Source organism: Triturus cristatus, chromosome 4_1, assembly GCF_964204655.1.
Source record: "Triturus cristatus chromosome 4_1, aTriCri1.1, whole genome shotgun sequence".
NCBI classification, from domain to species: Eukaryota; Metazoa; Chordata; class Amphibia; order Caudata; family Salamandridae; genus Triturus; species Triturus cristatus.
The window spans coordinates 462,647,679-462,662,596 of NC_140585.1; the positions used below are offsets into that span (position 1 = coordinate 462,647,679).

Genomic DNA, 14,918 nt, shown 5'->3' on the forward strand with positions numbered 1-14,918 from the left:
AATGAATCCACGTGGAATGTATTTACACCACTAGTGAAGCTCTGACATGTCTGATGCCCTACCGTGCCTAATCCCGGTAGACACCCTTGTCGTTTATTTATACAAACATGGGTAGCTATTGACGGGCACATTTAATACACATGCACACCAAGCCATTCAAAGGGGATTCGACAAAAATTCGACCAAAACTATGCAAGAAACCCCCCTCACGGTTAATAAAACACATATCCACTGCCGGATGTGTAATACTTTTTATTTTACTCTCCGGAAAGGGGACGAACATCACTTGAGAGTCACAGCACGCTCCTGGCAGAGCCCAATGCTGTGTTACACCCACCATTGCCTGCTGAGTGCCACACACCTCTGTGTTGTATTGCACCAGCTAGTGCATATGCTATGACACTCTCTAGCCCATGTGCACTGTAACACCACCCCGTGAATATGTCATGCCACACTTGTCTTCGCACGGGTTATATTGCCCCATCTAACGTGCCTTCCTCGATGCCTATGTTATAACGCACAGTGCTATGCCATACATATTACAATCTGGGATCCATATCTTTGTCACAGTGCATATGCAACGTTACACTCCCCAGCACATATTTTATATTACAACTTTAGAGACTAGTTAGGTTACACAACACTGCCCTGTGCATATTACACTCCAAGGCGCATATCGCATAGCACGCGCTAGTGCCTGTGCTATCTCGCGCTCTCCAATGAATCTGTCATTGCGCACAATGTATTGCATATTATATTTCACGCCCGGTTCATCTTATAACACACTTTTTGGTGCATTGTTTATACCATACACTATATCTAGTTTTCATTTTCAATCGTGCTCTCAGGACTATGTTCTATATAACACTGTGTTCACCTACCCTTTTCACGGGCATTACATTTTGCGATAGGGGGTGGAGGGTCAGGGGGTGTTTCTGCCAAGTGAGCCCGGAGTCACAGTCACAAACGTCCTCTTCTTCCTGAATAAAAGTGAGATTATGCTGCATACTTGTTCATATTTTAAGTAGTTCGCACAGACACACGTTTTAAAAACAATAAAGTTCCTAATACCCGCCTTCTCTGAACAGTTAGCTTGCTGCCCCATCCCCCTCCTCCCTATCCTCTGTTGTGTGAATCCATGGACTAGCCTCCTCCCTCCTGCCATGCATGGTCTGATGTGCTGCCACTGCCCTCAATTTAGTATGATGTACCAGTCCACTCCTCCTGCCCTCCATTGCCCAATTCAATGCCCCATCATTGACCTCCTGCTTAAACTCTGTGCTTAGTTTGCTGCCCCTATTCTCCTTCCCCCTGCCCTCCGCTGTCTTTGTGCATGTCCCTGCTCCATCCTTTTTGCCCACCATGTTCCATGGACCTGCCACTTCTTTCTACTCTGAGTGCTCTGTTGAGCTGCCACTCCCCTCCCACCTGCCTAGCATTGTCAGATGACTGTAACCGGTCCCTGCCACCTCCACCCTGCCTGTCCACATGCCATGCCCCTATCCTCTTCCTCCTGTCCTACATGGTCCATTGTACTGCCACACCCTTCTGCCCTCCCTGGTCTGTTGTGCTGCAACTGCTCCTCCTGCCTGCCCCGTGCATTCTGTTGTGAGGCCCCTTCCCCTAAACTTTCTTGTCTGTGCACAGGTCCTGACCCTCCCTTCTATCCTCCATCGTCCTTTGTGCATGCCCCTGCACCCTCCTTCTTGCCCATCATAGCCATTGTGCTGCCACTAACCCTCCCACTTGCCATGCATGGTCTTCTGTGCTGCCATGGCCCCTCCCACCTTCCCTCCGTGGTCAGTTAGCTGCCCCTGACCCCCTCCCACCTTCCTTCCATGGTCTGTGTGTATGCCATCACAGTCTCACTGTTGCTCTTCATGGTGTGTCTTGCTTCTAGTACCCATCCTGCCTGACCTCCATGGCTATCTTGCTGCTCCTGCCCTGCCCCCTTGCCCCCTGCCCTCTGTTTACATGTGCAGACCCCTACTCCCTCCCTCCTGCCTGGTCTGTTCAATTGTAATGTCCCTGATCCGTCCCTCCTGCCCTTTATGGTCTGTTATGCTGCAGCTTTCTCTCCTGTCTGTCCATTATGGTCAGCTAGCTACCATTGCCTCTTGCCCCTCTGTTCTCTGTTGTCCATGTGCATGGTCCTGTCCCCTCCCTCTTGCTTTCTATGGATTGTTGTGCTGCACTCTCGTCCCGCATGCCCTGTGTGGTGTATTGTGCTGCTGCAAACCCTGATGCCTGCCCTGCAGGGTCAGTTTGGTACACCTCTCCATGTCCCTCCTGTCCTCTGTTATCCAAGTCCATGTCCCTACCCCATTTCCTTCCATGATCCAATGTACCATACTTGCGAACATTTTGAACTTGGTAAGAGGGAGATTTTGAAAAAAACCTGGGGTATTGATTTTCCCCTTTGAGTTACATTGAAAAAGAGGAGATTGTAGACAGGAGACAGATCAAATAAAGCCCATTTGAGCTTAAAAACATTGGACGTTTCCTGGCTGAATCGGGTCTGTTGGCGTGTATGGTTGTACTACCATTGCCTCTTCCTTCTGCCCACAATGGTCTATTACATTGCCACAGCCTCTCTTGCAAGTCCTGTATTGTTAGTTTGTTGCCTCTGCCCCCTTTCCACTGCCCTCCATAGTCTGTTGTGCTGCCACGACCCTGCCTGCCTGCTCAGTGTGGTTAAATTGTTGCCTTTGCACCCTCCTACCTGCCTTCAAATTTCAGAGTCCGTGCCCCTGGCCTCTGCCTCTCAACAGTATCCTAATGAACAACTAGATTGCTAACATTCTATATTTATTACAAAAGTGTGGAACGCCTGACGTCATCTTGATGTAATCAAAACTGTAATACCTAGAGCATTTCCTTTAGAAATTACATATATGAGAGGGTCTTATTGGCATCAAAATTTAGGTTAGTGCTCGAAAAGACTAAAATAAGGACATATTTTCTGAGTTTTCACATAGCGACAAAGCACTTTTAAATTATTTGTTATCTTTATGTTTTTTTATCCAGTTGACCACTTGATTAAATGTTGCACTTAGGGGAGAGGATGTGGTGTTACTTCCAGAGCTGCAGACTTTACAACTGGGGAACCAGGTTGGAGTTTCTGCTTCAGCTCGACATTCTGTGATTCTGGTCAAATCACTTAGTCTCCCCATGTCTACAACCAAAATGAATTTGTTCTTGTGTGATGTAACCAATGCTCATGTAAAGCACTCCAATACCTGACAAGTCTGCACTATATAACACTGCAAAAACACAAAATAATAAGTGTTTTGCACACTTCTGTCATTGGGCTATATTTGGGCTACATCTGGGTGATTTTGGGCTACATTTGGGCTCTTTTGTCTCCGGTGGCCATCTTGGGAGATTTATTTGTTATGAAGTTTCCTAATTTCCTCATGTACTGCAGTCTCCTCAGTAGGAAATGCTTTCAGTTTTTTACTTTGATTCCATCATGAAGGTATTCAGATATGTCACACATTTGCCATAAATTCTGAATGTTAGCAGTCTAGTTGCTCATTAGATCACTGTAGTAAAACTACTGTTCACCATGGAAGTCTGCTCCTGGTATTAAAAGTGCATGTTTCAGTCTGCATGTCAGAATTTTTTAATGAAATAGAAGAGAATATGATAAGTCACTCAAAATGTGCCCTCATTTTCTTTCTTCAGCATTAATCATAATTTCTATGGCAAAATGAACCCCCTCATTGTGTTCCTTTTTAAATTAAATGTTTTAAGTGTTACCAGTTTATTCCAATCAAGATGGCTTCAGGTGTGCCATACTTTTGTCATAATGAAGACAGTAAGCGCTCTAGTTGTTTTTAAGAACACTCTGGGACATTCTGTCATTGGGCTATACTTGGGCTACATCTGGGTGATATTTGGGCTACATTTGGGCTCTTTTGTCTCTGGTAGCCATCTTGGGAGACTTATGTGTTAAGAAGTTTCCTAATTTCCTCATTTACTGCAGTCTCCCCAGTAGGAAATACTTTCAGTTTTTTACTTTGATTCCATCAAGAAGGCATTCAGATGTGTCACACATTTGCCATTAATTCAGAATGTTAGCACTCTTTTTGCTCATTAGATCACTGTAGTAAAGCTACTGCTCACCAGGGAAAACTGCTGCTGGTATTGAAAGTGCATGTTTCAGTCTGCATGTCAGAATTTTTTTAATGAAATAGAAGAGGATTTGAGAAGTCACTCAAAATGTGCCCTAATTTTTCTTTCTGCAGCACTAATCATACTTTTTATGGAAAAATGAACCCCCTCATTTTGTTCCTTTTTAAATTAAATATTTTAAGAGTTACCACTTTAATCCAAGCAAGATGGCTTCAGGTGTGCCATACGTTTATCATAAGTAGGACTGTTAGCGCTCTAGTTGTTCTTTAGAACACTCTGGTAAGCTGCAGTATAACACAAAGGAATCAACTGACAGTCTCTGCCCTTGTTGGATGTACATGTTTTACTGAGAATGTCAGACTTCATTCTCACATGACTGAGAAAGATAATGTGAATTTACAGAAAATAAGCTCTCAGTTTAGCTTATAGATCACCTTCCAAACCTCTGTGGGAAAAGCATGAGAAAATATTTTTCTCTCAATCATGATATCCCAGCAGAAGGCTTTTTCACATGGTGAAATCACCTTAGAACATACCACAATTCCTAAAATGAGTATGGTACCATCAACAAATCATTTATAATGTAACTAAAGTCTTAAAACCTTCTATTAACTGCAATGCTTTTTAATGAGGTGCTATCATGTATATTGGTCCCAAGATGGCTGCCAACACTTCTTGGATGAAGTGCTGACAGCCAATCAGATCTCAGGATGAGATGTGTGGTTAGGCTCCGCCCACATATATATATATGATTTTACTTTTGATTTTCTCAGGAACTACTGAACAGATGGACTCCATATATGCAAAAGGCACATCCCTGAGCTGAGGACTACCTCTCAAATTTCAAGTAATTCTGTTCAGCCGTTCGGGCTGTACCTTGGACTAAAGGTCCCTATGTAAAATTGCATGGGGAAAACGCGTTTTTCTCAGCCCCCGCTTGACGAATCCCCCCCGAGACTTTCAGGGTAGGAGCGGAGCGGAGCGCCCCACCTATTTTGAAAATTTCGCGAGGATTCGTCAACCGGTGCCAAAGTTATTCCAAATAGAATGTTGCGGATTTCCTATGGAAACAAGGTCCTAACTAGAACTATCTACTGGAGATATATATATATATATTCACTTAAAAAACCATAGGTTTCACACATGTTATAGTTAGCTGTACATTTCACTCGTAAAAAACCAATGAAATTCCACGTTATAGTTAGATCAGGTAACTATAACTTGCGCGCCCACAATAAACTGCTGATGACGTCACATATTACATCACTCATGACATGGTCAGTGACATCACTCATCACATCAATGATGACATCTGAAATGACACATTGTGGATTGCGGTCGCGCAAGTTATAGTTACCTGATCTAACTATAACGTGGAATTTCATTGGTTTTTTACGAGTGAAATGTACAGCTAACTATAACGTGTGAAACCTATGGTTTTTTAAGTGAATTTGCAAGGTTTTTTAAATGCTAATTCCTAACTATAACGTGTGTGAAACCTATGGTTTTTTCAGTGAATTTGTACGTTTTTTTAAATGCTAAGTTATGTATTTATTTTTTCTGGTTTTTCACCGTGCGCACACCCTGCGCCCACATTGCGCAGTTCATACCGTGCGCGCCTCGCCTTTTTTTACACAGTAACAATTTTTTTTTCTCCCTTGCGGGTCCTTCAATTTATTTAATAAATGTGATTATTTCGGTTTTTTTTTTTTCTATTTTTTTTTGCCGTTTAGAAAGTAAGTTCTAAAGAGGATAACAGAACCAAGTTTGACAACTAACACCACAAACGGGTGGGGCACGAAGGTCTATTGACGGGCACAAGAACAAAACCTCAACAAGCGCTCCCATCCCACAACCTGCATTAACGATAACCAGCCAACCCTCCGTTTTCCACAGCGGGGTGAGGTACTTAGACACGGGTTATTTGCATGACAACAGAGTAGAAATCATTTGTTCCCCACGTTACCACTAAAATACGTTCTTAAAATTCTTACAGCAACAAGCAACTGCATGAACGTACAGAGCTGAAGTTATTACGAAATTGGACAAGCTTTTTATCTCTTTACGAATAAGACTGGGTAGGTACACATTCAAAGAACTCAGCAAGTCTAAAATGGGTGTATATGTTCTATGTCCATAGGGGCAATCCTATCCTAATAAAAATATACATATTTTTATAGGACAAAGGAAGCTGCCAGTCTGGGAAAACCCGAATAATAGAAAATACGGTACGTAAGGTTATCAGATTTGATTCACTATTAAGAGGCATCTAAAAGAATGTACACTAAAATTAGGCATATTGTTACCCATACAGGCGAAAGATGTCCTTTCAGAAACATAATAAGCCCTGAAGAAGACCTCACCACGAAGTCGCAGGTCCACATATTACAGGTCGAAACGCGTCGGCAATAGACAAGCAGAGACTCAGAACATATCGGGAAAAGCACTAAAGTGTTTATGTTCCCCTTGAGTAGGAAATATAATAAATCTAATGCTCCCTCATAAAAATATCTAAAAAATCGCTTCTGACCCTGCTAAGGACCAAAAAAGACTGAGATAATTGAGGACCAACCAAGTTAAGGTCCCAAAGGTGTAAACAGTTGTACATTTATGTACTGTATTGTATAGCAAATACATTTCATGTTGGAGATTTGATTTGCACAATCGATACACTATTTGTTTTATGTTTATGTCAAAAAGTGTAAATAAGTGTACAAAATATTTGAGTGTTTTATGTAAGAGATAAAAAAAGTCTATTGATGAAGTGTTTACTCTTTTCAAATTAAGTGTAAAATAGGAAAATAATATTGATACTTTCAGTCAATAAAAAGGACTGAAAGCTAAGGCAATACTGTGATTTATGGGCTCAGAGGCATTCATATGTGTATATAGCTAAAATACTGATTCTGGCGTCTGTAGTCCTTACTGAATCAATCCCCAATTTTTTATACATGTTTTAATACTAGGGCTTCTGATTATATGCATAACGTTTGATCTAGCAGACATGATTGAACATATGGTGAGACCCTTAAATGAAGGCTTAGGGCTCAAATCACAAATGGACTAATATGCAATAAAGTTACGTGTCTCTTCACTCATGGCAGAATCCCCGCACTGCACTCACTGCAGTGCGCTGGACAGAGAGGCTGCCCAGAGTGCAGAGACTCCACACTTCTACCTTTACTACACGTAAGTCCCTTTGCAAATCAGACCCTTAACCTCTACTTCTTTGTGATTTTTAAAATAAAGAGAGGGAAGCATTTATAGTAAAAATGGAAAATTCGTGTCTCTATTTACAATGCAGTTATTGGTTGCTTTTAACTTTCATGAAAATAACACATTTGTTCTTAAACGACATCCATATCTTAAATCACACATTTTATGATTTTGACATTTGGAATTTCATGTCATACCCTTCACTTGTGCCCATTCCCGACTTCTTATACCCTTGTTATCTAGCAGTGCTTTACACACCACAGGCCATCAAATTCTGGACGGAACGGCCCTAAACGGTTTCGCCCATACCTCTATAATCACACTCAAATGCTAACAAGCATTGGCATAGCCAATAGGTCTCGCCTTTGGGACCGTTTAAGTGTTTAGTTATCCAGCACAATATCCTTGGTGCAGTAACATTAACTGTTGCATGGCTAAACACTTATAAGGTCCCAAAGGCGAGACCTATTGGCTATACCAATGCTTGTTGTTATTGTTATTTGGCTGGGGGGGGGGGGGGGTGTTTGATCCATCAGGGTCCTCCCCAAAAACCCTAAGGGGGTAGGGTGTCCCTATCTGCCCACTTATAAGTCTCTTATAAGTCTCCTAGTACTGTAATGGCTGCCGGCAACATTTTCCTTAATGATGCTGGTAGCCAATCAGATCACTGCCTCCTGCAGAGTCAGATGGCCTAAGGGGAAAAAAAACTCCTTGAACCAATCAGAAGGCCCTGTATTTGTTTTTTTTTTAAATTAGGTTTAGAGGACAAATGTCCAGATATAGACCTATTTTTGGAGCCTAATATCTCCAAAACTTAATAGATTTACACCAAATCACAAAAAGCACACTTTCTGGACCAAGATATAGCTTCATGACAAATTTGGTGTAATTCTGTTCAGCCTTTTTTGCAGTAGTAATTCTTAAAAACGTCTATGAAAAATGCATTGTAAACGCATAGGGAACAGTCCTCATACAGTTATCACATTTCCCTTGCTTTCTACTCAGTAAAGCCCTACTACACATCCTTAGTCTGGATTGCGCTATATAAATCTAGTAAATAGAGTCAGGTTTTATTAAATAGAATGCACTATATTTTGTCAGTCATCTAATGCCAAAATGTAATCAGCAGGTATAACATCAGATTCCATATAAACATATATCATAACCACAAAATACATAATGGGTTCAAAGTAACAATGAGAGCAACAAGAGAGTGATCAAAGAGAAGGAGTTGCAGGAATTTGGATCAAGGCAAACGTGAATTCAACTGCAGATATCTACGTAAGTGTCTTAGGCATTGCAGGAACGCGACTGTTAACTGTGTACATTTGAGGGGGGCCGAGGCAGACCTATCTGTCAAACAACTTTCAATACTTGCTTTCTGTTTGGCTTTCTAGTTGTGTAAGACAATGCTTTTGAAGACTGAACTCTAGTACTTTGTGTCGTAAGGTAAGTCTGCAGGATGAGACACATTGCTTAGAATAACAGAGGCAGTTGGTAAAATGTCTATTTATTGATTAGTTTCAGACATTAAATACTCTCTGTCCATTGAAACCGGATAAACTTATGACCATGACCAATATGGAGCTGATTACTTGTGAGGTTGAGGCTATGAGCTTTGAGCATAATTAATTTGCTTACATTCTTAAGTTAAAATTAATGCTGAATATAAAGAACCAGAAGGGCAGGACAAGGACTTTTGTTAGAATACATGTACTCAAGTCTGATTGCCATTTCACTTTAAGGTATTTTTTTTTAAGGTTCGTAAAAAATATGTTGTGCAATTTAACTTATGTTGCGAAAGTTTATAGGAGCATGAGACTTTATTATAGATTGTGTCCTTGATTCAAAGAATGACCGTGCCTTGCAGAAAACATGTAAAGCAGTAATGTGGATACTTAAATCTGGCAAACTATTGGAGAACAGCTTTTCGAGGGAAGCAGTATCAGAGTTCATTACATAGAAAGTTGTAGGATTTGATCAGCTGTTTGAAAGCGATCTGAGAATAGTTTTGAATATGTGGTGAACTCAGTTTTCTGAATCCATTTCTTTCTTCCAAGTGAACTTGAACATGTTGGCCACATACAGAGTTGCTTGCTTGTATTACATTAATCAGTTAACTACAATTGTATAGGATTTACTGGCAGTTCTAGATGCGTCTAGTAAGGATGTGGCTGTACTCACTCTGTTAAGAGACAACTTTGAGAGAGAATTCTTCAATGTACATCCATTTGGGGAATGAGGACTTGGGTGAAATGAAACAAACTTTGGTTTGTTGAGTAAGAACACTGATGTGAAATCTCTTATCAAGGAAGTTAAAGAGGCCAAATTCCATTTTAATTTTCAGTTTTGGAAATTAAATTCTGGGTTTCAGGTTTAGTCCCCAAACAAAGTGTTCCATACAGTTACAAGTCTATTATTTCTACAGAAAATTGCTAGGGTATAAGATACATAAATATGGTTGCGCAGAATATATATTCTGCTTAGGTTTACCCAAGAGAACAAATCCAAATGTTTATGTTAAGAATGATGCATAGATATGTTAGTCTGTGTGCTATTCAAATTTACTGGCATCTCATCATTCTTTATTTTGGCCAACTAAGATTGTACCTTGCAAATGAAACAAAGTGGTAACCAAAATTAAGAGGGCCAGGAAAGATATTTCTGAGGGACAGATAGTCACTAACATACCTTTCAAGATTTTCTCACTGATTGGGATTCCTGTAATGAGATCACTTTGTCTGACTCCAATTGCCAGGACAGGCAAGAGAGGTGAGATAAGAACAGCCTTGCTGAGTAATTTTTGCGATGTGGATTTTATCAGCTATGAACCTATTAGTGTCAGTGACTGATGATGAGCCTAGGTTAAGGGCTTGAAGAGCATCGGAGGTTGTATGAATGGTAATGTTTCAACAGATATCTCCATTGATAATATTAACAGACGGCAACATGTTCAAGATGAGCAATAACTCTGCTAAAGGATTGGGTTACAAAGTCAATTAGATAGCATATGTTTTTATGGTTGTACCAATTTCAGATAAAACCATATTGATCTTTTTCAGCCAATTTGTTAACTGAAAGGTGACATTTTCCATATTTTAGTTAAGATTTAATAGTCTGAGTTCTACAGCGAGTTTGGGCTGCAAGTTTCCCATCATTCAGAATCTTTACCTTCATTGTAACATTTATTCCTTCTGATCACAGTAGGCTACTGCCAGCTTTGAGATGTCAGATAAATGGAAAGCATGCACAAATGATGCAATTGACGCCAGCAGATGTTTAGAAACCATGGATCAATATCTCATTTGAGCTACCCAGGAGGGTGTTGGAATTACTACAGATTGCATGATTGTATACCTATGGTCTGCCCTCAAGAAAATATTGGTGGGGCACAAAACCAATCCATAAATATTTTTCTTTCTTTTTTATCCAAAGAGCATTATTCTGGAAATAAGCTTGATTAACTGAGGCATTTATGTCTTACATTACAACCAACATAAGAAAACACAATCACGAATGGGCTGTTTGGTCACCACCATTTTTCTTGAAGCCAGGATGAACCATAGGAGATGTGCTCCCACTGGGCAGATAGTGTAGGGGACTACTCATTGAAGTGCAAATTTTGTGAGGTGCATGTGACATGCATACAAAATGCCCAAAACTAAGTTAATGCAACAGCATAACACACGTTAAAAAATAATTGTTTGTTCCTAATAAAGGAAAAAACAAAAACGCCATTGTCTTACCATTTCCAATGGTGTAAACAGAAAATGAATCAATTCCGATGCACTTGGGTTTTGAATGTGAGTCTTTAATTTGGCCTGAAAAAGAAAAACAAGTATGAAACATTTCATAGAATTCTGTTTTAGAAAGGTCTTCTTGCGAGCTAAAACATTTTGAATCAAATGCACCTCGTTCAAATGGGCCTAAATGTAACAAATTATCAATTTTCACAAATTATTCCTTGGCAAGCATTTTATGAGGATGATGTATTCCTTTAGGATAGACAACTTTTGACTTCCTACAAAAAAGTACTGTTATTGCTAAAACAAAACCAGAAATTTAAAATGATATATTCACAGATTACATTGACAGCTTGGATTATTGCAGACCAAGTATGAGTTCTGATGTAGAGCCAATATTGGTGCAAATGGAAGTTTCTGTCCGAGCAGGATTACAACTTGCGTGGTAAAATGTATACATCTGATGATTTTCCCCATGCACGTTTCACCAGGAAACACCTCGTGAAATGTGACAGGTTAAACGTATCTAAACAAGTTGAACCGTATGAAAATTCTATAATCAAAAACATTTCAAGGAGAAAACTTCTACAGATGCAGTAATACTGCTCCTGATTATTACTGCTACCTGCTGCATTTGAATAGAGGGTGCAGTATAAATGCATCTTTTGATTGAAAAACTTGGAGCAAGCCCCTTACTTTCTATGCACCCTCCAGTCACAGTTGCTAGCTCCATCTCCCATATTTCCCTCTAATGCCATTTTTGTGGATCATTGAATCCTACCAAAACTGGTACTGGTAATGTTTTTCACACTCATTATTGATCTTAAAACCTGAATGAACACAAAGAAGAAGAAAAAGCAAACCCATCCTGCTACACCCTTGGCAACCCACATGCAGATACAAATTGCAGACCAGCCCTGATGTTTCTACCTCCACCAATGTAAATGGACAGCTTGAATATTTGCTTTCCAGCACTGAATTACCATCATCAAATATTTATTCATCTGGAGCCATAAAAGCACAGCATTAACAATAAAAAGAAATAAAAAAGTAAACATTTAAGCAATGGCGTGCACTCAGGACAATGGGAAGCAAAGTGCTCATGTTCAATTTATAGGACATGTATGTCACATAATATTAAAAATCATAAATTAATTCCGTATCATTAAAAATGAAAAACCAATATAGGGAACATTTCGGCAAAGACATGAACACATTCAATGGAAAATAAAACGCTCCAGAGTAATGTAAAATCTATATATTTAGCTAATTATTGGGATTCGTATCTTTTCCTAATGTTAAAAGTCGTTTTTATAAAATTTGGAATCGCATAATAGATTTCTGGTGATCCTAAACACTGCAGGAATACGAGCCCATCCATGTGATGTCTCAAATTTGTCTTACGCAAGATGGGGACCAGAAAAGAAAACCTCAGGGCTGAATACAAAGTGCAAAACAGGGAAAAGTGACTGGTGCTTTGTACAGAGACACTGTCACAATAGCCTAAAGGTAAGTCCTGTGGCCAAAGCCCTGGCATGGGAAAGACAAATTTAAAGTGCAACAAGTAGAGCTTACAAAGTTTGAGCTAATGGTGCCATGTAGGGTTCCCAATCCCTTTTAAATAAGTCTCTATTCTGCTAGTTGTTGACACTAGTGAGTATTTGACTATCGATTCCTTAGCCTGTGCCTTCTCCAAGTGTAAGTTCATACAATAATCCAAACAATATTGCACAACCCGTGCTTTAAATTCTGGTCTGCTTGTAAGAGGGCTATTATATTTTTTTAAGGCCTATGGTCAAATTTAAATCCACAATAACAGAGGAGCGAGCCCAATCAAGTCCTACAGATATGGCATCCCAAGTTCCTTATGGCATATGAAGGTGGAGGTCCCCAGGGACTGACCATTATCTATGCATAAAGCAGTTTTCATCCCGTTGGAGAATGCCCACTCTACAGTAACCCCATAGCCTGCCGCCATATACCCCAACTGAGGTACATTTACTTTTATCTAAAATCAACATGTCTGCGAATAGTTTAGACTTGATATTTTTATTAAAGTGCTGCTTTCTTAACGTTAAAAGTGCAGTCCAGCAAAAAAATGTACTGAAAAGAAAACCTACATAATTAAAAATGTTTACCTAGCACTGAGTTAATTTATTTAAGCAAAAAAATACAAAGTATAATTCATCCATTCAAAATATTAATCCCATTTCAAATAAAACAATTTCTCTGAAGGTGCATCAGTTAGTTTTTTTTGTTATCCAATTTATATGGTCTTTTCACATGTTAAGGAAAAAAAGATACACCCAATTGACCCACCTCAGGAGATGGTAAGGAAAGTGCAAACACATATTATACTATTGTCTCTTTGAAAAGGAGCACTCAAGACAGCTCCATCCTACCGGCCAAAACATGAACTGCATCAGCCTAGTATGGAGTGATAGCTTAAATTATGCCGGACATATCAGAGGTCATACAGGTTCTCTTCTCTACATCCATGAAAGATGCACTGAAGTAATGTATTCAAATTCTTGGGCTTTGGTTGTTCAGCCCAACTGTACACAAAGCATAAGTTTTCCTCCTGCAGTCATCCATGTTTGCAATTACGGACATGAATGGTATTTCGGCTGGATGTGTTGAAATTCATGCTGAACATTTCCCCCTCCCCTGCCTGCTGCTGCCCTTTTAGTGCATAAGAGACACTGCTGTGTGCAGTGAATATTAAAACTTAAACTTAACTTCAAGGGACACGCATTGCTAAACTCAGGAATGTTCAAGTGTGTTCTAAAATCTTTTCAGACAAATCTAATTTGTATACTATGAATATGCATGCAATTGGACCAGTCTTCAGGCCAGAGCTCCTAATGATGAAATTGTGATACATACCCGTAAATTCCTGTGAGTCTAATCCGCCCACACCATATTCAAATATTAAACAAATTTTAAGTGTCTATCTCTGTTTCTCCCATTCTATACCAATTGCGGCACAAGTACAGCTAATCTTTGGAAGCATTTCTCAAGTAGGTGCAACGGAAACACCTGAAAAGATTAGAGCTTCATGGAAAAGGAAAAATGTATCAAAAATCAATACTACCTAGATTTGTTCTGCTGCTCATCTTTACAAAGACTTAGAAGGCTCGATCAAGTGATTAACTACAGATTGGAACATGCTCTCAGAGTACAATTAGGAGAGTGAAAAATGTATATAGATTATAGAATAACTTAACAAGTGACTTACAAAACTTTGGTAATGAGCTTTCTGGTAGAGACTATCTAGCCGCAGATTCCGCACCTTTTGAATATTTCCCAGGCATCAGGTTTTAGCTGGAAACTTTTCAGTAATATCTCTGCGTGCCGGTAAGTGGCACCGTGCAGCTAAGCACGGATTCGGTTTCACTCTGGAAATGACATGAGAGCCTATATAGGCACCACTCTCACCTACTGACATCAGCAGCTTTCGAGAGTGTCTGCATCGCCAGACGCAGCGAGTCAAAAGTAAATTGATGTGACCAGTTTGTACATTCCTAGACTTCGGATCTTATTAAAGGTTATAGTCCACTCACAGGATGGAGAGGATGGGAGGGTCAGTGAGGAATCTGCAGCTAGATAGAATTTCTGCCAGAAAGAGATACTAAAGGTAAGTAACTTGTTCCTCTGAAAGAAACTTCCTGTTACAGATTCGTCAAGTTTTGACAAGATACAAGAGCAGTACCTTAATAGAGTGTCTGAGAATAGACTCAAACGAGAAAGTCCTCTAGAACCAACAGGACAAAATACTCTACAGGGCAAACGGACTGCCCAGGTGATAGAGCTTTGTGAACT

The 14,918-nt window shown here is 39.9% G+C and overlaps 1 protein-coding gene across 20 annotated transcripts in view; it reads right to left on the reverse strand.

Moving 5' to 3' along the window:
• EPS8 (EGFR pathway substrate 8, signaling adaptor) overlaps positions 1-14,918 on the reverse strand; it is an 861,544-nt gene that overhangs the window by 216,453 nt on the left and 630,173 nt on the right. For all 20 annotated transcript variants that reach the window (XM_085652654.1, XM_085652642.1, XM_085652660.1 and 17 more), the window contains one exon: positions 11,100-11,174. In XM_085652654.1, the coding sequence (XP_085508780.1) occupies positions 11,100-11,174 (75 nt within the window). The remainder of the gene's footprint in view (positions 1-11,099; positions 11,175-14,918) is intronic.